This window comes from Odocoileus virginianus, chromosome 16 (assembly GCF_023699985.2).
Source record: "Odocoileus virginianus isolate 20LAN1187 ecotype Illinois chromosome 16, Ovbor_1.2, whole genome shotgun sequence".
NCBI lineage: Eukaryota > Metazoa > Chordata > Mammalia > Artiodactyla > Cervidae > Odocoileus > Odocoileus virginianus.
In genome coordinates this window covers 44,867,836-44,895,564 of record NC_069689.1, presented here as the reverse complement: position 1 = coordinate 44,895,564, position 27,729 = coordinate 44,867,836, and the positions used below count along the sequence as shown (strand labels likewise).

Here is a 27,729-nt window from a genome sequence, read left to right as displayed (position 1 = left end):
CCCCAAACTAGGCAGCTATAGTAGTGGATGTTTCTCAGGGAGAGGATTTAAAGAGTAAGTAGTTTCAAAATCCAAGACCCCGAAGGGCATTGGAGCAAAGAAAAGCGGGTGAATCAAAGCAAAGCATCCTGCTGGAGATCCCCCGGTCCCTGAGAAGACCCTCCTATCCTGCGAAGCCACGAGAGGTGGGGTAGAAGAAGCCCTGATAACGTGGAGAGTTGAAGAAACGAGAACCGATGGCTGCAGGCTTAGAGCCGCTCCACAGTGCCCCAGTGTGGCCCAGCAGAGATGCTCATACTGGTGGGACTTCCAGAGTGGTCTGGGTGCTGGTATCACAGAAGCCGTGCAGCCTGACAAGCAACGGCCAGGTGGCGATGTGCACCTGGGTGACTGGAGGACCATGACCGGGAGCCCTGCGGAAATCAGTCCTGAACGTTCATTGGAAGGACTGATGCTGAAACTCCAATACTCTGTCCACCTGATGTGAAGAACTGATTTTTTGAAAAGACCCTGATGATGGGAAAAATTGAAGGGGGGAGGAGAAGGGGACGACAGAGGATGAGATGGTTGGATGGCATCACCGACTCAATGGACACGAGTTTGGGTAAACTCCGGGAGTTGGTGATGGACAGGGAGGGCTGGCGTGCAGCAGTCCACAGGGTCGCAAAGAATCGGACACGACTGAGAGGCTGCACTGACCCGAGCTCCCGGGCATTCCTTCTGCGAGCCCGCGCAGACTGTTCCCGGACTGTCCCCGGGTAGGATGGCTGCGCGGGGCCACCATCATGCCGGCAGGGGGCGCCGCGCGGCCACGGTGCCCACTCGAGCCGCGCCCTGATTGGCTGGAGGCCGCACCCACTCCCGCCCGCCGGGCGGACCAGGAGCTGCGGCGCGCCGGCTCGCGCCCCAGTCTGCGGGCCTCCGGAGAGGCGGCGGGGCCGGGGCGGCGCGGCGGAGGGGACAAGACCAGGTTCGGAGTGAAGCAGGCGGCCGGGGGAGCCCCGCACCCCAGCAAGATGCTGTCCTGGCGGCTGCACACGGGTCCTGAGAAGGCCGAGCTGCAGGAGCTCAACGCCCGGCTGTATGAGTACGTGTGCCGGGTGCGGGAGCTGGAGCGCGAGAACCTGCTCCTGGAGGAGGAGCTGCGCGGCCGGCGCGGCCAGGAGGGGCTGTGGGCCGAGGCGGAGGCCCGCTGCGCGGAGGAGGCGCGCGGCCTGCGGCGGCAGCTGGACGAGCTGAGCTGGGCCACGGCTCTGGCGCAGGGCGAGCGCGACGCCCTGCGGCGCGAGCTGCGGGAGCTGCAGCTGCTGGGCGAGGAGGCGCGCGCCGCCCGCGGCCGCCTGGACGCCGAGCTCGACTCGCAGCGCCGCGAGCTGCAAGAGGAGCTGGCCGCGCGCGCCGCCCTCGAGGCGCTGCTGGGCCGCCTGCAGGCCGAGCGCCGCGGCCTGGACGCGGCCCGCGAGCGCGACGTGCGGGAGCTGCGCGCGCGCGCCGCCGGTCTGACCCTGCGTTACCGCGGCCGCGTCGCCGGCCCCGCCGCGCCCCCGCCGCGCCTGCGGGAGCTGCACGAGGACTGCGCGCTGCTGGTGGCCGAGGCCTGGCGGGAGACCGTGCAGCGGTACGAGGACGAGGTGCGCGAGTTGGAGGAGGCGCTGCGGCGCGGCCGGGAGAGCCGGCGCGAGGCCGAGGAGGAGACGCGGCTGTGCGCTCAGGAGGCGGAGGCGCTGAGGCGCGAGGCGCTCGAGCTGGAGCAGCTGCGGGCGCTGCTGGAGGAGGAGCTGCTGCGGGTGCGCGAGGCGTCCGAGCTGCAGGCCGAGGAGCGGCAGGTCGGTGAGCCGTAACGCCCCCGCCCCGGCCCCGGGCGCCCGGCGGGTGGGGGCCCCCGGACGGCGCCGCGTTCCCCGCCGGGCGGGCCCGGCCCAGGGGGTGCCCCATGGGGACCCCGGCGCCGAAGGGACCGCCCGACTCCGCGGCGCGGCCTCAGGATCCCGGCCTCCCGCCCGCGCTGGACGCAGGGTGCGGTGTGATGGCCCTGCGTGCCCAGGGGCGGGGTCCTGCTCTGCTTCTCAGTTTCCGCAGCCCTCGGCGGGCCTGGGTGCATCCTGACCAATGACTCCCTAGGCTCCAGATTCTTTTTGCAGTTTCCTGTTCTTCAAGGACTAAGTTCACTGTAAAGTCTGCCAGGAAGCTCCCCAAAGTGACTTCCAGAGGTGACAGCTCCTTCCTTCTCGGCCCCAGCGTTGGGAGGTTTCTAGGCAATGCCAAGCCCTTATCGTGAGTCGTTCAAAGTGGCAGCACCGTTGCGCGCTAGGACGCCTCTGGGGAAAACGTAAATTGTCTTCCAAATTGGGTTTTTATTTTGGCAGAATGGTTTCCCCGAGGGAAGCAGCTGGTCGGGGCTCTCTGGGCCGCCGCCTTGTTTGTTCTTGGGAGGGGCAGCGGTCTTAATGCAGGGAAGAACTTGATCAGAGATGTTTTCCGCACAGTACACGCTGATGCCAGATCTCTGGGTAGAAGCTGGGGCAAGGCAGCTCTCTGCAGGATGTTATTACAAGTGCAGGTACTGTAAACAGTTTCTCGTCCAGAGACGCGAAGCTCAGGCTTCTCACGCTGACAGGGTGGCACCTGGGGCTGCTTTATAACCTGTCCACCCAGCCCAGTCCTACGGTTAGCCCTGGTTCTCCCTAGACTGCTCTAGAATGGAAAATATTCCCAAATCCTATTGTCGTCCTTAGTTCCTAGGATGACAGTGTAAGACCGCATTTACACAAATTCAAAAATATTTGAAAGGAAACTGTTTACAGCTTCAAGTTAACAATTTGTCTTGGAGGGATTTTGTGCCTTTTTGAAAACAAGTAAAGGAAATACGGCTGTTGCGTGGGGACCTGTGGTGACGTCATCGGTCTTCACAGTTAATCTGCAGGTATCCGTTGATTGCGCCTGCCCTTAGCACTGCCCTGGGGCTTCCCTGAAAGAACTGGAGTCTGGATGGCAAATCATGAAGTGAAACCGTACTCAGTTGTTTGGAACTTCATCTTCTGAATCGTGGGGTTTTTTGGCCTTTGCCTCCTGATTTTCAAAAGCCAGGGTTGTATCTGGGGTGGGGACAGGGATTAGCAAAGTGTCTGCTGGTTTCCAGAACCTACCCTGCACTCACAGCCCTTCCCTTTCCAATGGTGGTGGCCAGGGACACCAGTTCCAGAGGGCCCTATGTTCTGTGTTGAGCGAAAGCTAGAAAGTGTCTTTAATGTAGGCTCTCACGGAGCTTTTAACCAAAGGGAAGTGTCTGCCAAGCTCCCTGCCCACTGAACCCCTTTGTAGGGAGCCCCTGCTACACGTCAAGGGTCCCCGCTGTGCAAGCAGGTTTGGGAAAGCCTTCTTTGAGGCGTGTTTCGTGGCCTCAATCCTCACCATTCATTTGCAGTCATAGCCCACTGGGCTCATTTTGTACCTGGAAGCTCTGGTTTCAGTGTTCCTTTTAGCAGCAGAACCCTTTCACTCCCTGTTAACTCCTTAAGTGCGCCCCAGATGTGAAACAGATAGAAGTGGAGTTCCTCTGATTCCAGAAGATGTGGGCATCTGACATGCAGTTCAGATTACCTTCTTTGGCACTGGGACTCCAGGGCCTTTTCCTGGGGTCACACCTGACCCAGAACCAGGACCCCACCCTCCTGTCCGGTTACTACCTCTCTTACTGGAATTTGCTTCATTCCGCTAAAAGCAAATAAAGATCAAGGAAAACATTGATAAGGACTTACAGGTTCTATTGCACTCTGTATTTCCTTATCCATCCCCTGAAGCTTTCATCAGTTAGCTTAAAGCAACCATATTTCCAGTTGCATTCCAAAAAACTCAACACCAAGCATTAGTGTTTTATTTTTAAGGAGTGTAGAAATGCTAGAAATTTTGTTTAAGACTGAGTACTGATGATTTAACCCCAAGTTCCTGACGTTTTCAAATCTAAAGAAGCTACCCTGGGGAGACTGAAAATACAAGACCTGATTTAACTAATTTACTGTAATAAAAGTTTCATTACTAAGAATTAGCTTCTTGTATGCCAGGTACCACAGGTATGAAGCCAATCACATGTGTATTCACCCTCAGTCCTCATGCCAGTCTTAGAAAGTGGGTACCAGTATTTGCCCCATCTTGGAGATGATGAAACTGAGGCCTGTAGGTCACCCAGTTAGTAAGTAGCTAAGCCTGGGTTTGATTGAGGCTTCATTGCTTGAGCAACTAACCACTGGGCAGTGTTCCCTCTCTCCTATATGTTCTGTTAAAGATGGACTTTAAACCAGTATTTGTTTTGCTTTCATAGAATGACGACCCCTGTTCTTCATAAGGACTAGCAAGAGGTGCCTGTTAATCTAAAATTCTAAAATGCTTTCAGACTCTTCCAGCTGGCTGTTGTCAGAATAGTTTTAGAGTTAAGTCATTCATTTACTGCCTTCTGTTTCCCTTATGGTTTAATGGAAACCCTTGTTTGGAGGCAGGAACCCCCACACAGTATCCAGGCTCTGGGCTGCGTCTGCAGCTTGAGGGGGAATCTGCTTGCCAGGACTCTCTGGGGAAAGTGGGCCTTCCCAGATAGCCTGCCTGCCTTAGGCCTGTCTGGTGGGCCCCTTGCCTCAGGTTTGTCAGAGAAGATTGATGAACTGACATCCAAGTCCCCAGCATTTTTGCATAGTTCAAATTTCTTGAAACTTCCCAGGTGGCGTGGTGGTAAAGAATCTGCCTGCCAACACAGGAGATGTAAGATATGCGGGTTTGATCCTGGGTTGGGAAGATCCCTCGGAGAAGGAAATGGCAACCCCTTCCAGTATTCTTGCCTGGAAAATTCCATGGACAGAGGAGCCTGGCAGGCTATAGTCCACGGGGCCGCAAAGAGTTGGTCACAACTGAGTGACTGAGCACAGATCACTTGAACCCTGCCTCCCAGTCTGCAGGAAGGGACTTCAGGCAAAAACTGGAAGATGTTTATGATTTACACCAGCCTTACCCATAAACACATATAAAAGTGTGCTTTTAGCCTCGAGGCTGGCCCTGGACAGCTTACACAACCACCGAGGTGTGAATGACTGAGAACTTTCTTTCAATTGTAATGGAGTCAGTTTAGCCGCCCTGCTTGGGTCTCATTTCTGGCTCTGCCACTGTTTGTGTCTCCGTTTCCCCATCTGCGAGCTGCGGGTGGTGAAAGAAGCCCACATTGAGCACTTAGTGTACCAAGCTGGCCTCTAAAGTCCTGGGGGTACAGCAGGGAACATAACAGACACAACGGACAAGTCCTTGACCTCAGAGGTTGGAGGTGGAAACAGTGCGGTTTTCAGGGGCGGGTGTGACTGGGGCGCGTGGGTGAGGGTGAGGGGGTGACGGCAGGACCTGGCCTTTGCTCTGAGCGTGTGGAAAGCCGCTGGAGGGCTCTGTGCAGAGAGGAGTGGTGACCTGTGTCTTCATGGAGTCTCCTTGGCTGCTGTGTTGCACATGACTTCTTTGCAAAGAAGTTTGTGCATGCTAAGTCACATCGGTCATGTCCAACTCTTTGTGACCCCATGTACTATAGCAGAGAAGTTTAATTATTGTTAAAATGCTTAGAAAAAAATAGCAGACACATTCAGTGCTCTAACTGCAAATCTGCTAAGCAGGTCAGGCTCTCTGAGCCATGTGAAGGAGGTAACACAAAAATTCTCTCCCTCCCGGAACAGTTCTGAACCCCGCAGAATAAGAGGAGGAAAATTAGACTGTAAGTTAAGATAAATGCAGTTCCAACCACACAAGTGGGAGCAGGGCGATCTCTTTTGGAGACTTTGCCATCAAGACAGGAGGTGCTGGGGGATTGGGCAGCAGCGAAGGGCAGAGATCGGACTTCACCCTGAAGTTGAAGCCTATAGGCTTTGCAGATGGATTGGATATAGAGGGAGAGAGGGAGAAATCAAGTCCTCTCCAGGGCTTGGGGCCAGAGATGCTGGAGGAACGGGGTTGGTGCAGGAAGGCAGGCTTGGGTGGGAGAGCAGAGCTGGGTTTGAAATGCCTCCGAGATAGCCATGTGGTCTCGTAACATAACATGATGAGCCTGGAGTTCAGAGTGTGGCCTGGGTCAGAGCTGCAAATACTTAGCATCCAGTGGATGCATTGTTATTAGCACTTGCTTTTAGTTCTTGCACCTAAATGCGGTTATCACAGTATTTAAATTCCTTTGAGCTCCAGCATTCAAGGTGACACCTGCAAGCTCTTCTTCCTCTTGTGATGAGCTTCGCTAGGAGCCGCTCAAGTTTGGTTAAGAGAAAGGGAATTCTTTGGATACTGAGTGCGGCATACTTTCCCTTGTGTAGCTTGCATTTCATCATCCGTTGTGAGGCACCCAGCAGCTCTCTAAAATAGCAACTGAAAAGGTGACCTTTTTCCCCAGCTCTTGTATCACTCGGCAAAACTGCTCTGCCTGGGTTAGAATCCGTTGCTGTGTGTCAGGCTCAAGTGCCTTGGCCTGGCCCAGGGTCTGAAAACTTCTGGAGAACTGGAGGCCAAGTCTGACGCTTTATTCAACCAGCAGGATGGGTTACAATTCCTGTGGAGACTGCTGGGAGCCAGTAATTCTTATGTTCCTGCTTCCAAAAGTCAATGAGTTTTCCTTTGACGGTTTCGGAAGACTTGACTCATGTGGGAATGTGATTGGAACTGCTCTTATTGTAACTTAGACACAGTTTGATTTTCCTCTTCTTGTTTTGTGGGTACAGAACTGCTCTGGGCCCCTGGGAGGGAGAAGAATCTTTGTGCTACCTCCTTGGCATGACTGGGAGATCTTGACTTGCCTAGGAGGTTTGTGGTTAGAGAATTGAATATGTCTGGTTCTTTTCCTAAGCATTTTAGCAATAACTGAACTTCTCTGCAAAAAAGACATTACTGTGTGTCATCAAATTTTAATATTTAAGTAGAATTTCCTCTAGTAGGAAGGTTCATATGCTACATTTACACATTTCATACTGTAACCTTGTACCTGAGTTTATACTTCCTCTAAAATGGGGAAACATAGGGTTTTAACACTAAGACTTAACTACAGAATATGTGAATGTCATGCGTGACCAAATTCTGGTAGCTGTCAATTAAATCAAGACTAGCCAATGGTCTGCTTTGATAAACCTCTCTATTTGTAATGCCAGTTTTGGAGGGTGTTTACACTTATTCACCCTCAGATACTACCTGCTGCTGCTGCTAAGTCACTTCAGTTGTGTCTGACTCTGTGCGACCCCATAGACGGCAGCCCACCAGGCTCTGCCATCCCTGGGATTCTCCAGGCAAGAATACTGGAGTGGGTTGCCATTTCCTTCTCCAGTGCATGAAAGTGAAAAGTGAAAGTGAAGTCGCTCAGTCATGTCTGACTCTGTGTGACCCCATGGACTGCAGCCTACCAGGCTCCCCCGTCCATGGGATTTTCCAGGCAAGAGTACTGGGGTGGGGTGCCATTGCCTTCTCCTCGGATACTACCTAGCGCTTTTTAAATTTACTGCTTTGCTTTAAAACTACTCCTTCGCTTTAAAAGCGAAGTAGCTTCAGTTTTTGTTTTTAGCATACTTTATGTAGACAAAAAGAGCATAACAGTAATTATTAGTTTAGATGTATAGAACTGCTATGAGAAGCAGAATTATTTACATGCTGATCATGCTTTTTTTTAGGTGGTAAATCCAGTGTGAGACCTTAGTTGCATTCATTCCTTAGTTTCATAGACACTATTGATTTTGGATGGTCAGCATATTGCCAGGTGCCTTTGATGGAGGGATTATGTGATAAGTGAAAATAGATTTCCTTCTCCCAGGAGTCTTACAATTTTTAAATTCCACAAAGATAATTGTCTAAGAATGTAAGCTTTTTAGTTAATTGTATTCAGAAATAATTGCAAACCAGAAGTTAAAGTATGTGGACTTACTCAAAGTTCTAAGTATTTGTTCAGCTGATTATTCCCCAGCATAGCTATAAAATGCTATGTAAGACTGTTAATGCAGAGTAGCGCAGAACTGTGAAATGGTATAAATGAAACCATTGCGTTTATTAAAATATATTGTTGATTTAAACTGGGATATTTTGGGGAAGGTAATATTACCGTGGTCATTTCATTTTAAATCCAGTTCACCAGTTGTGTGTTTTATGACTCGTATGTAAAGGACATTTTTCTAGAGACGGGGTAGGGATGGGGGGAGGCAGGGGAGTGGGAAGTGCAGGAGGCTGCAGGCAGTGCTCTGCGATATCTCCCAGCCGCAGGACATGGACAGATGCAGTTAACCCTGCGGGAGCGGAACTGCCATGAGGGCGACGTGAACACGTGCCCGGGAGCTCTTATTAACCATGTGCTATGAGAACAGTCATAAAGGTTTATATCCAGGTCTGACTTTTGACATTTATGCCCTGAATATTTTCTTGTCTCATTAATGTAACTTTTCTCCCAGATGATTTTAAAATAGCTTGTCTAGGTAAAGCAAAGAGGTCTGTATCAGCTTATACAACTGGGGAAATGGTGAGTGTGGGAGAAATTCTATTTCAGATCTGAGTGACTTCTGTTTTAAATATAGTAAAATCCCTGCTTTCTAGTCTTGGCTTATTTTAAATAGCACGTTACTTCACCAGTGTCAGTGTGTTTACTTACCTGTACTGACTGATGTCTAAGGTGTAGAAATGCTTTACAAGCTTTCATTATTATTAGGGAGTATGAACAGAAAATTCTCTGTGTTAGCTACATCTTTCTTATGTGATTAAAAAAAAAAAAAAACCAAACCTTTCCAGATGGGAGAAATACAGTATTTAAAAATTGTCCCTGCAATGATGGTGTTTTTAATAAATCTGGAAATTTTTCATCTCTTTCTGTGTCCTGAGCTGCTGAGTTGGATCCCACAGAGCTCCAGCCCCCCTGACCCCCAAACCTTCTGTTCTCTTTAGAGAGAGATCGCCTACCTGGAGGATGAGAAGGCAGCCCTCACCTTGGCCATGGCCGACCGGCTGCGGGACTACCAGGAGCTCGTGCAGGTGAAGACTGGCCTCAGCCTGGAGGTGGCAACCTACAGGTAAGGGTGTTGCGCTGAGTCCGCCGAGCTGGAGCCAGCAGCACTTTAAAGCCCCTGCAGGCTCCGCACAGTGGCCGTGGCTTTGTCACAGCTGGGAGCAGCCCCCAGGGTGGCCAAGGCAGGTGTCCAGGGCCAGAGCGCGGAGCGGGGTAGGGCCCGCTCAGATCACAGAGCGGGCACCCCCTGGTGCTGGGAGTAGCTGAGTTTTGCCCCCTTGCCCGCCCCTTGTGTGTCTAGGGAACCAGTGAAGAGCTGTACACACACCCGCTCTCTGGATCCTTGGGATTAGGCACTGTGTTAGCCACAGACCTAGGAAGGACAGGACCAGGACTCGGACCCAGAAAGTCTGAGTCCATCTGCCTGTCATGCTGTTGCCTCAAACCCTGGGGCTCTGACTCTGTCTCCAGGGGTTCAGCCTTGAAGACCCTCGTCTCTGCCTGAAGATCAGCAGGGAGCTCCAGGTGCCTGGCTTTGTTTATCAAAATGTTGACTTGATTTCAGTCAATCCAGATCAAACAGTCACGGAGCCCTCAGAGGGGCGGAGGTTGTGGCCGCGTGTCCCTGGTGTGACAGAGTGGTGCTTGCCCTCCGCACCCACCTCCTGCCCCCAGGGATGCGCCATCACTGGCCGAGGTGGCACCTCCCACCGCTTGCAGCTTTCCTAGCCAATGAGGACTGGATCGGGGGGCCCAGATCGCAGACGCTTACAGGGGAAGGACTTTTAGGAACCCAGCTCCCCACTTGTGAGATGACTGTGGGTACTGAGCCCTTCCTGCCTTCCTGACACAGTGCTAAGTCCTTTGAGGCAGCTCACTGCCTGTGTCACCCCTCAGGTGGTGGACACCATGCACCCCTTTTGCATGTGAGGGAAGGGTCTATAAGCTGGCATCCAGGCTGGTGTGGGGCCTGTGCCATACCCACCAAGCCGTGTAAAGGGGACTCAATGCCCTCTCACTCCTGGGTGCTGTGAGTGTGAGTCAGTCGTGGGTGTGGGTGAGCTTTGGAGCCTGGGCCCTGGCTGATCCCAGGAGGCCTGGTTGTCAGAGCCATCATTGTCGGCAGATGGGAAGTTAGACCTGGAGGAGGGAGGAGGGGACCGAGGTCCACCTCCCGGCTGGGGCACACGGCCGGGTCGGAGCCCAACCCGCTTCGGCACGCGCTGGGGGCTGCCTGTGGGTCTCCCGATCTTACCCTCACTCTGAATATCAGAGCGACCCAGCTGCTTTGGTGTGCATCTAGAAGCAGCTTTCTTTCCGGCCAGTGTAAGCTGGGCATCCACACTGGAGCCTGGGGCCAGCCTCACCGATTCTTCACCATCTGGAGGACCTGCCTCAGCCAGCCTTTGGCCAGGGCACTTGTTACCATCATGAGGAGGGAGCAGTCTGTCGGGCAGGCCCTGGGCTGGACCACAGGGGGCACGGAATTGAGGGATGGTCCCGGGGCCCAGCAGGTGGGGGGTCAGGGCACCGGGGAGGGCAGAGGTGGCACTGGTCAGTCTGTGCTTGCCAAGGTCCATCTCCCCGCGTTCTCCTCGGAAACCTCATGGAGTGAGCGACTGCAAAATCAGATCGGCAGGCTGTTCAAACACATGCTGAGTGAGATAAGCTAAACTTGACTAAGAAGGAAAATGTGAAAATAGTTGGGCTTTGTTTGGGGGAGGGAAGCATTAACTAGGATTTTTGTCACTTGCCAGTGACAGAAGCCCTTCTCAGACTGGCTCAAGTCAAAAGAGGCTCTTGTTCCTCACAGAACTGAACTGGGTGGCGCTGCTGGCGGTCTGGCCCTGTGTCTCTGGCCCCTTCCTTCCTTGCTCTGCGCCCCCCACGGCAGGAGGGCCCCCAGTGGCTGCAGGCTCTTGTCCCTGCAGCCCCCAGTCACGTGGGCAGAGGAGGGGCTCCTTTCCCAGCAGGACTCCCGGGGCCCCTCTGGCTCTGCTGGGCCCCCTACCTGCCCTTGGCCCGGGGAACAGAGTGATCGGAGGGTCGGCTTCCCCAAGTCCCACGGGCTGAGACGGGGCGGAGGCCCAGCCTTTCAGGGCAGACACCAGGCTGCCTAGAAAACCTGCATTTGTGCCGTGTTAGGCGAGGTCTGGGGTCGAGGGAGCCTTTTCTCTACAGAGTGTGTTGGATCTTCCTGTTTCCTTCCTGTAAAACTCCTGGGTTGGAGTCCAGAGACTCTGACTTTACGCCTCATCTTTCCGGGGTTTTGCGTCCTTGCCTCCCTGCTGTGTCCTGTCCCCACTTCCCTGTTGTGGGAAGTCAGCGCGTACAGCTGGACCTTCCCTCCCTGGGAGGTGTTCCCAGCCCTCCCAGCTCAGCTGTCCTCAAGGCTTAGCGTGTTTCTAGCTTTTCTCTTGGTGGTGAGTGAACTTTCGCTCACATCCGCAGGGACAGAGCTTACTCCTGTCTGTGACTGGGCGTCTGTTTTTCTCACCCATTAGGGACTGACGTGGCCACCTCCTAGGGGTGTAGGAGGCATCAGTCCTTCCCAGGAGGCGGGTGACTGATGTCACTGTGCCTTTCTGAAGTCCAGGTGAGCTTGGGGGAGATGGGGAGCCCGACCCTGTGGTTAGAACTGCCACCGCCCCCGCCCCCCAGGGCTCAGCTCTGAGACCGGAGCCGCCTGCAGACCTAGAGGGCATGCAGGCAGCTGAATCTGACCCGGTCCTTTGTAGCAGCCCAGAGCCTGGCATTTCCCATCACTGGTAAGTGTCCTGAAGATAAATCCTTGTCGCATCTCCCGTGACTGTCTGGGTACTTCGTGCTCCTGCCCAAATTCTGAGCCCAGGTCTGAAAACTCCTCTTCACAAGCTCCCGTTTGGTCTTTGTGAACCTTGACTCACTGACCCTGGGAGGTTGACCTTCCCTCCGCTGCCTCCCGGAGGGTGGCAGGGGCCCACGCCGCACAGCTGCTCGCCAGCCCGTCCAGGGGGCTGAGGTGGGCAACGGCTGCGGCCAGCGTTGCTCCCCCTCGCGGCTGGATTGTTCCCAGCTGCCCCCCCAGCGCTGCTCGCCAGCCGACACCCCAACCACACGCTTCCCACGGGAGGGGTGGGCTGGTCCCCAGGAAGCCGGAAGCGCAGCCCAGCACGGCTGACTCTGTGCTGTGTGGAGGCCAGCTCGCAAGTGCCGCGAACCCTTCCAAACCCAGGTGTCTGACCCTTCTTCACCATAACTTTCACCGTGAAGAAGAAACGTTAAAGTAGTAACAGAATGGCGTAACGCATAATTAATAGATAGAAACTTATAGTTTATAGCCTCCATCATGGTTCAGTGGTAAAAGAATCTGCCTGCAACCTGACCTGGGTTTGATCCCTGGGTTGGGAAGACCCCCTGAAGGGGGAAATGGCAACCCACTCTAGGATTCTTGCCTGGAGAATCCCATGGATAGGGGAACCTGGCGGGCTACAGTCCATGGGCTTGCAAAGAGTTGGGCACGACTGAGCAGCTAACACAAAGCAAATTTGTAATTTAATAAAATAATAAAATTAAAACAAAGTAAACCTCAGAGTCCAAGACTGGAGGATTTCACCAAACCCAAGTTGGTCAGTTGGGGTCTGCCTGGCAGGTGGACCGAGAATGAGCCCTTTGCCCCAGGTGGCCGGTGACGGTGGGCAGGAGCCCCAGGCTGGGCCAGGCCGGGTCGAGGATGCCGGGAGAAGGGGGTGCACACCCGGGAGAAGGGGGTGCAGAGGAGGCAGGTGGGCACGGCTGCACTCGCTCTCGTCTGCCTGTCGCCGGTCATGTCGTGCGCGGCTGGAGATGCTTGTCCACCATCACTCGAGGTTTTCCCTGAAGTGGGGGTGTTTGTTTATGAGGGGCTGAGTGACAATGGGGAGATGCTCAGAAACGGGCCAGGGCTTGGTTCTCAGCCATGTCTGCACACGGGCGTCACCCAGAGAAGCTGACAAAGCATCGGCTCCTGGGCCCAGTCCTAGATGTTCCTGTTGACGGGCACCAGATGGGCCCAAGCGTGGTCATGCTTCAGCAGCAAGGATTGTTGTCAGGTACACCCAGGGCAGAGAAATGCTGTTCTGGGGCCCTGCCCTGGAGGCCTGCAGACCCACAGTGTTGGCATCACTCGGCATCTCAGGCTTCTGTGAAGCCTTGGGCCCACCCTGATCAGAATTTCCTATCACAGGATCCCAGGTGATCTGTGCCCACATTGCTATTTGTAGAGCCCCCAGGGGCATCCAGAAATCTCTAAGCCTGTCTCCCAGTAGGCTAGACGACAAGACAAAGAGGCAGACTTAGTGAGGGGCTGCTGGAGCATGCAGAGCGGGCTTCCTGGAAGAGGCAGCGCTGAGCCTTGCTCGGGGGCAGCCAGGAAGAGACGATGAGGAAAGGGCCTTTCAGGCCGAGGGGGCAGCTGAAGCAAGGACCTGAGAACTGAGCTAACATGTCTGTAGCAAGGCCAAGCATTTGGGCAGCTTGGTTTTAGGGGCTGTCCATGGAGGGCCATGTGTGATGGGTGGGTAAGAACCTCACCCATGAAGCTGTGTTCTGTGAACTGGCGTCTGTGCGCTTAGGCTGTTCTGGAGACGGTCCACATGCAGGGTATGATGCCTGCTCAGGGGGGTCACAAGGATGTGGCCGGGTGCTGAGGATAAGGCCACGTGGACAGAGGTAGCCTCCTACACCATGGGACATAAGACACGTCCCCAAGTGCAGGGCTTCTGGAGTCTGAAGGGAGTTGAGAGAATCAGGGGAGGTTTCTCAAGGGAGGTGATGTTGATCTGAGTCTTGAAAGATGTCAGAGATTTGAACATCATACGCAGAAGAGGTGGAGGTGGGAGGTGAGGGGGTGTCACAGGAAGGGAGGAGTGTGCTTCGGTGAAAAGTCAAAGATGTTAAAATAATAGGATGCACGTTCCAAGAAAATACTGCACATGGTTTCCTGTTAGTGAATAGGGTCTGGCAACGATGGTTCAGAGAGGGAATGGTGAGCTTCAAGCCAGGGTAGCCTGAGAGCTTTTCAAGGTTTGTGGGATTTGAGTTGGGCCTTGAAGGGTAGGGAACGTGGGGGATAGGAATAGGACAGTATTCAGAACCCACCATGTCCTGAGCCCCTCGCTGCTGACATAAAGATCAGGCCTACAAGCTACAGATTGAGAATTTGTAGAAACACAGTCAAAAGTAGAGAATCCCCCCTCCCCACCCTGCACCAAAAGAGGACAGAACCCCATCATTAGGAGTAGGCTGTTAGAAAACATTTTTTGGGGGAAAAAAAAGATAGTCAAAATTGAAACAAAAGATGCAAAACTATCCAGAGAAAGCCAGTCCAGAAAGGACAAAACTGAGGGTAGGCAGGGGCCTCTTTGGGATTTCTGATCCAGGGTACAGATAATGAAATCTCCATCAGAATTTACAAAGAAGGCTTTGTTTTTTATGTTTTGGGAGTGGAGAGTATAACAGCTCTAAGTTTCCCCTGGAAAAATGGAGAGCAGGGCCAAAGGATTTCTCAAGTGAGAAACACTAAAGGTAGTCTTGCCTGGCCACATATGGAAGTGTTGGGCAAAGATTTCCTGTCTGGGGACTTCATGGCAAAGTCCTTTAGGGTCTTTGTGTTGATGTGTCTGTGCTGGGGGAGGACGTATAGAACCCCCTTTATCTGCAGTGGGCAGAGTCGCTGGGTTTAAACTGAGAATATCCAGTGTCTAGGTTTACAATACAGATAGTGCCTAAAGTTGGTAACTTTATTTTAATGATGTTTCTAGTTGCTCCATTATTTTTAAGACCACCTGTACCTTTTTATGTATCTGTTCAAGTGAAAACATTTGGAAATTATCAAGTTCTTGGAGAAATACACTTTGTTATTTTAAAAGTTGAATTCTGCTTTGGGAAAATTTATAAAAATGTGTTAACACTGAGACTTATCTGCTTATTTGGTGGAAAACTTGAAGTTAATAAAATCTTGTAGTTTTAGGGATAGACAATTAGGATCAACGGATGCAGCTGGTTGTTAGCCCCACATCATTGTGTGAATGAATTAGCCCTCAGTTAACTGTGACTTTAGGTTATCCACAATCTCTTCTCTTCTTGAATTATATTGGTTAATGGAAAATCAGCTTTTTTTTGAGGTCAGTAGAAAATGATGTAGGTGATGACGAAGATGGCTGACCTTTACTGAGCACGATTCTGCGACAACCATTGTTGGGAGAACTTTCTAGTCACTTTATTAATTAGCACCTAGTCACTTTATTAATTAGCACCACAAACCTGTTCCCTGTCAATTAGCACCACAAACAGTGCTCCCTATTTCACAAATGGGGAAACTGAGCCACAGAGAGTTGAGTAGCTTGCCTGAGTCACAGGACTAGACAGTAGCAGGGTTTAAATCCAGGCAACCTGATTCTGGAAGTTTCTCTGCTCACCACTCCCAGTGCTTTCTCTCTCTGCTTTATTTGTAATCTTGTTCTTTATGTCTGCTTTTTTTGTCTGTCTCTGGATTTGACAAACTTTCCACGTGTGCATTCATCCCCAGCGCAGAGGCAATGACCAGGGCGCCTGGCAGCACTGCCTGCTTATGGTCTTTCACCCGCCCGTGCCAGGGGCAGACCTTTCCAAATCCGATGGCGATGCCGGTCCTTCAGATGGACTTCCGCCCCCCTTCCTCCCTTACCCTTCGGTTCCCAGTCCCCATCTAGAGTTCCAGGCGGTCCCCTAAGCCTCTTTGGAGCTGGGGGTGGGGGGGCAGGAAAGTGCCTTCTCCCAGCCCCGCCCCGCCCCTCCCACCCACCACGTGTTCTTTGCCAGGAAGCACGTGGGGAACCAGGACCAGGTCCACCAGGACCAGGCGGGCCCCCCGGGCTGCTTCTGGAAACAGCCTCTGCCTGCCGGGCTCTTCTCCGTGCCTAGTGGGCGGCCAACAGTGTGTGTGCCCAGGGCTGTCTGCAGGGTCAGCCCCCGCGGGGTCTGTTGGTGCCGGGCCCGCATCAGTGCTCGCTTCCACCCGTGGGCCTGTCTCAGCGGCCTTGACGAGGCCAGGGACCTGGTTTTCCCGTACACGTTTGCTTGTTTTCCTGCCCCTCGAGGCTGCCAACCTGAGGGCCTTATGAAACGCTCACTAATAGCCCATGATTCAGGCGGTTGGCATCTCTCACCAGTGCGGTGGCTCTGAGCAGCTTATTCCTCTGCTCCCAAAATAACCGGAGAATGCTTGACCTGCTTCTTAAAGCTGTACGCGTCTATTCCTTAAAAACCGCTCCTTTGAAAGCTTTTGAGGGGGCCACCCTTCGTGGCCTCGCCCTGCAGTTTTGGTTCTGCCTCTGCCATAGTCCTGTGGGCAGCCCTGGAGACGGGGCGCCGCTTGTCTGCGGGGCTTTACGGAGGCGGGGCCGGGCGTGGGGGGGGGGCTTCACGGAGGCGGGGCGCCGCGTGTGTGGGGGGCTTCACGGAGGTGGGGCATCGCGTGTCTGGGGGTGCTTCACGGAGGCGGGGCGGGGCGTGTGGGGGGGGCTTCACGGAGGCTGGGCGGGGCGTGTGTGGGGGGCTTCACGGAGGCGGGGCATCGCGTGTCTGGGGGTGCTTCACGGAGGCGGGGCATCGCGTGTGTGGGGATGCTTCACGGAGGCGGGGCATCGCGTGTGTGGGGATGCTTCACGGAGGCGGGGCATCGCGTGTGTGGGGGTGCTTCACGGAGGCGGGGCATCGCGTGTGTGGGGGTGCTTCACGGAGGCGGAGCGGGGCGTGTCTGGGGGGCTTCACGGAGGCGGGGCGCCGCGTGTCTGGGGATGCTTCATGGAGGCGGGTCATCGCGTGTGTGGGGGTGCTTCACGGAGGCGGGGCGGGGCGTGTCTGGGGGGCTTCATGGAGGCGGGGCGGGGCGTGTGGGGGGGCTTCACGGAGGCGGGGCGCCGCGCGTGTGGGGGGCTTCACGGAGGCGGGGCGGCGCGTGTGGGCGCGGGCTTCATGGAGGCTTGGGTTCAGCACCAGCGGCCCCGCCTGTGAGGCCCGTGCTGGGAGGCTGCGGGGAGAAGGTGCTGCCCGCAGGTCGGGCCAGCCGTCGGGAGGGGCGTCGCCGCGGGCCCGAGTCCTCAGGGAGTGTCCACCCCTGTAGGGGCATTGGGACTGAAATCACAAGCGACTTCTGTACTTCATTAGTGTGGTCTGGAGGCTCTGTCTGCGGCGTTAGATGTACCATGTGTGTGAGACGGCGCCATCTCTGCCCCCGCAGGGAGGCCCAGGCGGCCTGGCCCCCATCTCTGCCGCTCTGCTCACTGTGCGCCACGACACACGCCATCGGCCCAGCGTGGGATTGCCAGGGCTCGGTGAGACAGACAGCAGGGTCGGAGCCTGCTTAGGGTGCCCCGTCTCAAGGCCGGCAAAGGCCTTGGGGGCGGGAATGTTACGGCTCTGTCACCCCTCGAGTTCTGGTGCCCCTCCCAGGAACCGCAGTACCCAACTTAGGGTCCTGCACTCTAGAAGTCTGGTGATGATTTGGATTTTCCCTGAAAGAGGAACAAAGCCATGGCCCTATGAGGGGAGAAGGAAGGTGTTTTTACCACGGGGGCATCATTATCCTGAGCACCTGTCATCTGTTCTCTGCTGGCCGGGACACCCTGCAGGCCCTTTCTGCCTGCCGTGGGCAGCCAGCGGGAGCACCCTGTGGTACCCGAGGCTTCCTCCCGAGCAAGTGGAGGGAAGAGTTGAAATAGGACTTGGCTTCTTGGCACCCTCTGGCCCCTTGGCTATAGGACGCTGCTTTTTCCTGTTGGTGCCATTCTGGGTGCACCCGTCCCGCCCCCCCAGGCTGACTTTCCCGTCAACGTGTGCCTTTTTATCCTATAGGGACCTCGGCATTTTCTATTTGTGGTCGGGGAACCCAACACGCCAGGTCGGGAGGGTGTGGGATTAGCGGGCCGGTGTCCGGTGTCCTGGCCCCTGGGTGTGGCGCGCGGGGCTCTGGGCACGGCCCCGGGGCGGCCGGCGAACCCCGCGCAGCTGGGCTGGAACCCCTCGCCCTCGTCTCTGCTTCTCCCTGGGCTGCGGGGTGGTGGCCTCCTGCCCTCTCCCAGCCACCCACGGGGCTCTCGCATGTGTGGGAATCACCACCTTTGAGTCCGTGGAAACAGGACCTGGCACTGCTCTGCCTGACCGCAGAGTCCCCGCTGGCGTCCCTCCCGTTTGGCTGCCCGGCTCTCCGTGTCAGTCAGCATTTCCAAGTGGGATCCACTTCTGCTTGCCCTTTGCCCTATGCAGTGTATTTCTTGGAACTGACATTTGTGACCTCACACGTTGCTTTGGCAACCAAGCAACTGTTGTGCCCACAGTAGCCCGCATCCTAGGGTCTCAGGGCCCTGGGTCTGGCTGACCCACTGTGGAGCGCAGAGCCGGTGGGGCCTGCGTCTGCTCTTTCTTCAGGGCTTCGAGTCCTAGACATGGATAACAGTGAAGACTCTATGGTTTTACACTTTTGGAGATAGACATGGCCAAAGAAACCCCCTAGTCTAGTGCATTTTGCCATTTTTATCAGAGGAGGTAACTGGATGCCGCCTGGAAATGAGGCCCCTGGGGGCTGTGGTGGTGGTGGAGGGGGCGGGGCGTCTGAAGCTCTTCTTTCTCCTCTTCTGCCTGCCCCTTCCATCTCTCCTCTGTTGTTTTCATCTCTAAGATGTCCCCATAGAACCCAATTTGAAAAGTGCACATGCAGTCTGATTGCCTTATTTACAGACAAGTGTCAGCCCTTCCTCTGCCCCTAGTTAACCCCTGACCTGTGACTCCAGGGAGACCCTGGTGGGGTAGTAGTAGCTGTCCTGGGGCTCTGTGGCCCCGAGTGGCCTGCCAGGCATGGGCCCCTCACCGCTTCCCAGGGAAGCCAGGTCCCCGGCCTACCCTCCTGGGTCCACATCCCTCATCTCTTCCTCCTCTCCCTGGGTTTGGAAGGGCTTTCTAGAAGGCCTTAGCTCTCCAGTCCTTCTGGAGGCCCAGCCCCCTCGTTCATTTGGCTGATCGGTGTGCTCTCCTGCGTCGTCTGCAGACCCATGACCCTGTGCCAATGTGTCATCGACAGATCGACAGCTTTGAAGAGGCACTTCTCATCTTTTATTTCCTAATGAGCTTTTTAAAAATAATTTTTACAGAGCCTTACTGGAAGGAGAAAGTAATCCGGAGATATTGATCGTTACTGAGTGCATTGAAAACGTGCCACAAGGTAAATATAAGGGAAGCTTATCATTTAACGTTAAGATGCTGTCCATCTGCGCAGGTTCATTCTATTGATAAAAAGTAAAGTGTCATTTATCTGGAAGAGTTGGGGTTAGATAAGAGTTTTCAGAAAACTCTCATTTCGTACTTCTCAAGCACCAAATAGAATTTACTTTAGTTTCAATGGCTCAGGGTAAAGAATCTGCCTGTAATCTAGGAGACACAGGAGGCATGGATTTGATCCTTGGGTTGGGGAGATCCTCTGGAGAAGGAAATGGCAACCCACTCCAGTATTCTTGCCTGGGAAATCTCATGGACAGAGGAGCCTGGTGGGCTACAGTCCAAATGGTCACAAAGAGTCAGACATGACTGAGTGATTAAGTGCGTGTACGTGCACAGGCATACATACATCCACATGTATACACATGCATACACACAGTTTCAATAATAATGCAAATGAGATTGTATAGGAAAGGGCTTCATTAACTCATTTGTTCATCTAGATAGTGTTTTGAGGGTTCAACCTACCCAGTGTGGTGAGGGAGGAGAGGGCTGATGGAGAGCTGGTGAGAAGGTGGACATGGATTTGTTCATCGCACGCTTTGGCGGGAACACCGTTTACAGAGCAAAGATGTACAGCCTTCACACAAGCTCAGGGAGGTATTACTTTGTCTAGCAGGCTCAGCATTGGAAGTCTCAAGCAGAGGTAAAAGGATTATACCGTTTCCACCAGCCTGTGTCTGCGTGGGCAGCTCATGGCGATGTGAGCAGCAGTGTCAGCTAGTGCCCTGAGGTTGACCTCTATCCAGGCCAAAAGCTGCAGCACGAAGTCCAAACTTCCTGTGGCTGCAGAACCAACTGTTAGAGAGTTAGTGTTCATTAGAAAGACCAAGAGAACCTGTAGGATAACTGAGAAAAAGAAAACTTCCCTGGACTTGTACAACCTTTAAGAGCTTGCTTTCTTAAGCAAGGGCAGATTCCATTAGGTACAATGTGTTGGTTGTACACCCTACTCGGTAGTTCAGCTCTGTGAGTGTTGTCATATTCAGAATCATGGTGTGTTAGGCATACATGTATGTATTGGTTACCACTATCAGGAGAGTGTTTGATTATAACAGCCAATCTGTAAAGGTGGTAGATTTTTTTTCTAAAAAAAAAACAGCACCCTCCATCTTTATTTTTCAAAAGCAACATCCCAGGTTAGATACTTCACAGGTTGACAGGTCACTGGGATCAGAATAATTTTGGTTCCAGTCATCTGTGATTGGATGGAATTTGGTCTTAGACAATGTCCAGCAAGTTTGTTGTTGAATTTGAGAGGAAGCTGGTTGGCTGCAGTGGGGGAGACCCAGAGGGTGAGAAGGCTCTATGCATATCAGCAGATGGGTGTGGGTAGGCATGAGGGGGTATCCCCAGGGTAGATGGTCCTGCTAGCCAGGCTACATTCCTACCACCAGCGGCCACTCGTAAGAGCAGTTACCCTGGGGTGTGTGGCCATCCCCAAGGGTAGCATCTCTGTGGATGGGCCAGAGCAAAGCAGGAAGCCCCACAGACAGCCTTCCAATCCTACGACCATGACATTAAGACAGACTGTAGTAGTGACAACTGGCTGACTTTCTACTTTGGCACCTTTTCAAATGAGATATTTGAAAAAGGAAAAAAAGTATAAAAGTTGAAATCAGGAAGTTAAAAAAAAAGTTAAATTCTTCAGTGTTTGTTGACCCAACATGGAAATCAGTGAAGAAGAAAAAAAAAGGAGCATAGTTAAAGGTGGTGGGGTAATACCATTCAATGTTTAATAGTTATATACTCTATCTTTGGTAATTATGAAGCTCTTCTCTGCTCTTCAGTAAAATAAAGTTACCTCAACAAAGTGGAAATGAAGGATTCCAAACTGTGAAATTTCTGCCACATAAATATACCCCTAACCTCACTGGCACAAGGTGCTATGCTTTATGATCACGTTTGATATATTTAAGATGGATGAGTATTTTAAGATCAGTAATTGGAGAAAAGTGTTGTGTGGAAGCATTTGTAGAGCTGTATTTTATTGTCATGGGATTCTTTAAACTACCGGAAAAAGTAATTTGGGAACTGAACATACCTCATTTATAATGACCCTTCTGTGGTAATGGTATATATTATGACGGGATAAGATCTGATCTGTGGTGATGCTTTTAAGATGAAAAAAGGTAATGATGACTATCATTTTAATGTACTGTTCAATTTCTACAGAATTCAGAGACAAGTCCTATCAATATACCACCTCAGTATTACAGAAAGAAAATGAGAGAAATCTGTTTCCAAGGCAAAAAGCACCTCCTGCGAGCTTCCGGCAGAGCCTGGCGCCACGTTCTCAGACACCCATCGGAAGCGATGCCAGAAGAGACGTCCTGCGTTCCGGATACTCTTCCTTCACCACTGCCTGGCAGGAGAACGCTTATGAGAAAACTGCCAGCGGTCAGACCAACTTCAGAGCGTTCTCTCCAACCCCCGGTCTTTTAAGAAATACTGAAGCTCAAGCGAAAACATTCCCTGAGAGGCCAAAAACTGAAGGAACAAAGGCTCCACCCACTAGTTCAGCCAAAGAGTCCGCCGCTGCCCCAGAGTCCTACCGAGAACGCAGGGACAAGATGGCGGCAGCCACTTCTGAGGGCACGTGGTCAAATGAGAGGACCGTCATTTTGGGAAAGAAAACGGAAGCTAAAGCCACAAAGGAGCAGGAGAGAAACAGACCAGAAACCATTCAAACAAAGCGAGAAGAGAAAATGTTCGATTCCAAAGAGAAGGCTTCAGAGGAGAGAAACTTAAGGTGGGAAGAACTGACAAAGTTAGATAAAGAAGCAAGAAAGAGAGAAAGCGAGCAGATGAGGGAAAAGGCTAGAGAGAAGGAGTCGCTGAAGGAGGCAAGTGTGAAGGGGAGAGAGATACCCATCAGGCTAGAGGTGTCCCAGGACAGCACAGCAAAGGTGGCCCCCCAGGGTCTCCAGACACCCCTAAAGAAGGATGCTGGTGATGGGACAGGGAGAGGGGTGGAAACCAGAGAGGCAGCGTTCTCGCTGGGCGCCAGCGACACCACAGCCTCTCTGAAAGGTGGTTCCATGACTGAAACCATAGCTGAGAATATCGTTTCCAGTATCCTGAAGCAGTTTACCCACTCTCCCGAGGCAGAAGCGTCCGCTGAGTCTTTTCCAGACACAAAAGTCACTTATGTGGACAGGAAAGAAGTTCCCGGTGACAGAAAAGCAAAGACTGAGATAGTCGTGGAGTCGAAACTCACTGAAGAGATCGACATTTCGGATGAAGCCGGCTTGGACTACCTGTTAAGCAAGGATGCTAAAGAGGTGGAGCTGAAAGGAAAATCGGCGGAGCGTTTGATCGGAGACGTGATCCGTCTCGGTCTGAAGGGGAGAGAAGGGCGAGCAAAAGTCGTCAACGTGGAGATCATTGAAGAGCCCATGAGCTATGTCAGCAGCGAGAAGGCAGATGAGTTTTCTACCCCGTTCGAAGTGGAGGAGGTCGACGACGTGTCCCCGGGCTCCAGGGGGCTTGTTGAGGAGAGAGAGGAGGCGGTTTACAGGGAATCAGATGTCACGTGCTCAGGGAACGCAGGTCAGGAGGTCAGGCCGCCCCAGGAGAGTGTAACTCACGTGGAAGAAGTGACGGAGGCAGGTGACTTGGAGGGAGAGCAGAGTTACTTTGTGTCGACTCCGGACGAACACCCTGGGGCCCACGAGCGAGAAGAAGGCTCTGTGTATGGGCAGATCCACATTGAAGAGGAATCCACCATCAGATACTCCTGGCAGGATGAGATCGTGCCAGGGTCTCGGAGAAGAATGCAGAGGGACGACGTCCCAGGAGAGAAGGTTGTGAAGCCGGAGGATGTTCCAGAAGCGTCTCTGGAGGGGGACACGGCATCTGCTCCCTGGAAAGAACAAACTAGAAGTGGCGAGTTTCATGCCAAGCCCATAGTCATTGAGAAGGAAATCAAAATACCCCATGAGTTCCACACATCCATTAAGGAAGGCTCCAAGGAGCCCAGGCACCAGCTGGTGGAGGTGATCGAGCAGCTGGAGGAGAACCTTCCAGAGCGCATGAAGGAAGAGCTGTCCGCCCTCACCAGAGAGGGCCAGGGCGGGCCTGCGGGTGTTTCCTTTGACGTGAAGAAAGTCCAGAGTGTGGACAGCGGGGCCGTGACCCTAGTGGCCGAAGTCAACCTCTCGCAGACGGTGGACGCCGACCAGTTAGACCTGGAGGAGCTGAGCCGGGACGAAGCGGGGGAGATCGAGAAGGCCGTGGAGTCGGTGGTGCGAGACAGCCTGGCACGGCGGCGCAGCCCGGGCCCGGGCAGCCCGGAGGTGGAGGCCGGCCGCGGCTTCAGGCGCTGGGCCACCCGGGAGCTGTACAGCGCCTCCGCGGGGGAGGCAGATGCGGGCCTGGCCTCGCCCCCGGGCCCCGTGTCGGCCACCGTGGAAGTCACCAGCCCCACGGGCTTTGTCCACAGTCACGTGCTGGAGGACGTCAGCCAGTCTGGGGGGCGCATCCGGATAGCGTCCCCTGGAACGTGGAGGACTGAGCAGGTCTCGGCCGAGGGCCGCGCGGCCCAGGCAGCGGAGGTAAGTGGGGAGGGTGAGGCGAGTTGGGCAGCCAGCTCGGCGGGAGCCAGCCAGTCTGCCAGGCTCTTTCCGTTGGGTCCCCGTCAGAGCCCAGTGTCCCCAGAAGTCGTCTTCCCAGCGCCTGATGCCGCCTGTCCGGAGGCCGGGGGCACAGAGGAGCCTGGCCCTGCAGAGCCTCCCAGCCCATTTGGCTCCCGACAGTTTTATGCTCAGAGGGAAGTTATTTTTCAGGCCCCCGTTTCTGGGGTGGGGAAGGCGGGTGATTCTTCTCAAGCAGAGGGGTCAGCGGGCACCCAGACTTCCATAAAGCACCTCCGATTAGGTGCCCAGGAGGGGCTCAGTGAGCGGACCCAGCTCACAACCCCCCTCTCAGGCACAGTGGAGCTGGGCATCGGGGAAGCTTCTGTGCACATGGAAGCGTGGTCAGGGGCCGGCTCGTCCATCAGGCATGTCACCATTGGGCCTCAGATGCATCAAACCACCGAGCCTATCGTTCCCCCGCCCTTGGAATTTAGCGACTCAGAAAGCAGCACCCACAGAGAGGGCTCAGCCGACGAGACCCTGGCCACCCGTAGTTATACTGTGGGTCGGAACATCTTGATGACTGAAAAGAGCACCTTCCAAAGGGCCGTTTCCGAGTCTCCCCAGGAAGCTAGTGCAGGAGACATGTCAGGGGCAGAAGTGATATCAGGCGTGAGCAGATCCTTTAGGCATATTCAGCTGGGTCCTGCGGAAGCCAAGACCTCTGAACACATTGTCTTCCACGGACCCATTTCCAAAACGTTTCCACTTGCTGGTTCGGTAGACTCCCCTGAGGTAGGCAAGGTTGCAGAAGGTGGCAGAACACTAAGGCACGTTGCCCTGGGGCCCAAAGAAACTTCGTTTACCTTTCAGATGGACGTGAGTAACATAGAGGCGACTCCCCGCTGGACACAAGAGGCCACAGTCCTCTTCCCTGCAGGGACGGAAGCAGAACCTCCTAGTGTGTCTGAGCATGGTGCTTGGAGAGATGCCAGCAGTAGGAATGACCTGGCTGCCAGCGTGAGCTTTCAGGGCTCTGCTGGGGACAGACACCAGGCTCCCGGGGAAAGGGGCAAGGAGCAGGCTGAATTTGATAAGACGGTGCAGCTGCAGAGGATGGTAGACCAGAGGTCAGTGATTTCGGACGAAAAGAAGGTTGCCCTCCTCTATCTAGACAGTCAGGAGGAGGAAAATGAGGGACACTGGTTTTGATAAACAGATATTTGATTTTAAATGCCATCTTGTTTGGTAACGTACCAACACACAAAGGCCTTTACTTTAAGGGAGGGAGGTGAACTCTTTATTAAAACCTCCTCCCCTTTTTTTTACTTCGAGTACTCTAGGCAGTGTCTTTTTACTTTATAATCTGTAAAGATTTCAAACTAATTCATGCCTTAAAAGGCATTGGAATTTTATTGAGTTGGGACTTTGACAAGAAATACTTTTTATCTTTTTCGTCTTAAAAGTTCCTTTTTCTGGAGTTTTCTTTCCACTCCTAGAGATGATTTCTCCCATTTTTGCACATAGTCACAGAAGTGCCTGGCATCTGTTTGAAAGTATAATTGCCTAGGTAAGACACCTAAATGGTAATGGGATTAAAGTAATACATTTAAGAGTAAATTTTATTCACATGTGCTAACATGAAATAGTAAACTAACATTTTAAGGGAAGAATGAATTCATTTGTCTATTTACAAGGTCTTTTCAAAAAGAAATCATAAGAAATAAGCAGATTAAAAAAATTAAATGATTTCTTCTTAGGAAAAAGTTATTCATCTTAGAAAGTTAAATTCATTTTAAGACTTGAATGAATTGCCTTCTATGTGCAGAACTTTTAAAAAATATAGTATTTTATTTATGGAGAAGACAGCTCCAGCCTCCTGCAGTGTATCAGATCAGCACATTTGCTACATTTGCACAGGCTCCTGGAACCCTGCACTGGGTCCAGGTGGGGGCAGGGGGTTGGGGAAGGATTACTGGGAATGGCTTATAATACCAGCTTTTCGTGGTACTAGGTCATTAAGTAGTGCACAGTCTAAATACTCTTTTTGGTTTTAACAAATTCTGGAGTAGCCAGCTCCTACCAGAGTGTACTTGAGCTTTTCTGCACCTTAGCTCTTAGGATCTAAACATTTAATTTTACTGGTGGGAGGTAGACCCTAAAGACAGTAGAAAGGACGCTGAAGCTCAGACTTGTGGGGCGGTCATGCACAGTACGGTTGGAAGCCCAGGTGGGTTGTGCCTCCCACAGAAGCCCCTCCTAACCCACTGATGATGGGGGGTGGAGGCCTTTCTGAGCACAAAGGGTTCGAGATGGAAGACGGCAACCAACCTCACGGGAGGCTTTTGCACTTTAGACAGAAATCATGACAGTTGGGGTGTTTTATCCAGGGAAACAATACATTAAACAGAATTAGATGTTTTGGGGAAGGAGCTGGATGCTTCTGTTGCTGCCTAGCCCAGAAGCACCCAGGAGGGGCCCTGGAGGAAGCAAAGGCCCTACTCTCCCAGGCCACGAGTATAGCCCTGCAGATATACACCACTGAATTGAAGATACTAGAATGGGTGTGCTCTGTCGGGTGTGTTTTGCACAAAGGTATTGTTTTTAAAGCTTGTTCCTTTAAAGCTGTAGCATCACATAAAAAGAGTATCTCTAGCAGCACAGTATTATTTTAATCCAAACTAGTTTCTTTCACTTAATGTTGTCTAAACTGTACCTCCCCCTAACACAGTAGCACAGACCTAACTGCCTGTAGCGCACTGAGGAATGATGGTCCCCGCTTTGTCATCCTCAGGTGGGACGTGGTTACGGGGGCAGCTATGGAAGTTGAGGGTCTTCCCTCTGGGTTCACAAGATGGCCCTCACACCTCCACAACACACATCTCAGCTGCCAGGAATGGCTACAGCAGGTAGTTTAGAGAGAGTGTGTTTTCCTAATCGGGAAGTGGAGGAACATCGCAGTACAGCTTTCAGGATGATCTATTTTTAAAACACCATGAAGCAGGGCATAGAAGGAAGGTTGATTTGAATTGCAAGTGTAAACTTTTGTTGTCTGCCAGATGAACTGGTGATTGTCAGAAACTGCCAGGGGAGGTGACAGCTTTTCCACCAAAGACTCCTCATTTCTAACGTAAAGATGAGTTGATTTTATGTTGATTGTAATTGGTAATGGTATTTGTATAGGTTATTTATTGGTGAGAATTGGTCAAGGTGACAGTCTGTTGTCTGATGGCAAGACAGACTGATGAGGGGGGGTGTCTGTTATGTGTGTCTTAAGTGTGGGCTGAGCTCAATGTCACTCTCCTAGCTTGTGACCCCGGGAATGAGTGCTAAGGTGAATAGATTATTAATATCCTGACTCACCTCTATTGGAAAATAAGTGTCTTAGGTCTTAATTTGTGTCTCCATGTTGGTGCACATCTTCAAGAAGTATCCTGCCAAGAGTGTTTGCCAATATGGAGTCATGAGCTGTGGTTGGTTACTAAGTCTCTGAAACAGACCAGAGCAGGGCGTGCCCTTGACCCCGTGACAGGTCACCCCTGGTTCCATGTCCTTTAAAACCAGAGACAGTAGTAGTCAGCTTTATGGCGAGACAGGGTGAGGACACAGCCAGTCCTTTTGCATTTATTGTTGTGTAGACAAAATGGTGTTAATGGAATGTTTTTCACCTCCCCACTGGTTGTTTTGATATTGTTTGTTTAAAATGTATATTTAGAATGGAATCATCTAAAAAGCTGATCTTGCTAACCTCCTATTCCCTTTGAAGGGATATATCATAAGAATGTGTAAAAATAAAAGTCTAAGAAAAAACCCCCATGTTGTTCCTGAAGAGAATGAATGTTTTCCAGTAGGTGTTTTGTGGTTTTTATTTAAGTTCTAATTAAAGGATATTTGTGTTTA

At 52.7% G+C, this 27,729-nt stretch overlaps 1 protein-coding gene across 2 annotated transcripts; it reads left to right on the top strand.

The window, feature by feature from the left end:
- The first annotated feature begins 861 nt into the window (after positions 1–861).
- On the top strand, positions 862–27,729 carry SYNM (synemin). Of its 2 annotated transcripts, XM_020910917.2 has the most exons (5): positions 863–1,826; positions 8,923–9,047; positions 19,129–19,199; positions 21,428–23,808; positions 24,703–27,729. In XM_020910917.2, the coding sequence occupies exons 1-5, from the start codon at positions 1,017–1,019 to the stop codon at positions 25,039–25,041; spliced, it is 3,726 nt and encodes a 1,241-aa protein (XP_020766576.2). In that variant the 5' UTR covers positions 863–1,016; the 3' UTR covers positions 25,042–27,729. The 2 variants fall into 2 exon arrangements, with proteins under 2 accessions (XP_070334267.1, XP_020766576.2); XM_070478166.1 differs by having other exon boundaries at positions 862–1,826; positions 21,428–27,729.

What these genes read in the sequence shown, in the direction of transcription:
- SYNM (XM_070478166.1), top strand. Translation starts at nt 1,017, where the DNA reads ATGCTGTCCTGGCGGCTGCACACGGGTCCTGAGAAGGCCGAGCTGCAG. An exon ending in TGCAGGCCGAGGAGCGGCAG is followed by an intron (nt 1,827 to 8,922) that starts GTCGGTGAGCCG and finishes TGTTCTCTTTAG; the next exon opens with AGAGAGATCGCCTACCTGGA. An exon ending in CTGGAGGTGGCAACCTACAG is followed by an intron (nt 9,048 to 19,128) that starts GTAAGGGTGTTG and finishes TAATTTTTACAG; the next exon opens with AGCCTTACTGGAAGGAGAAA.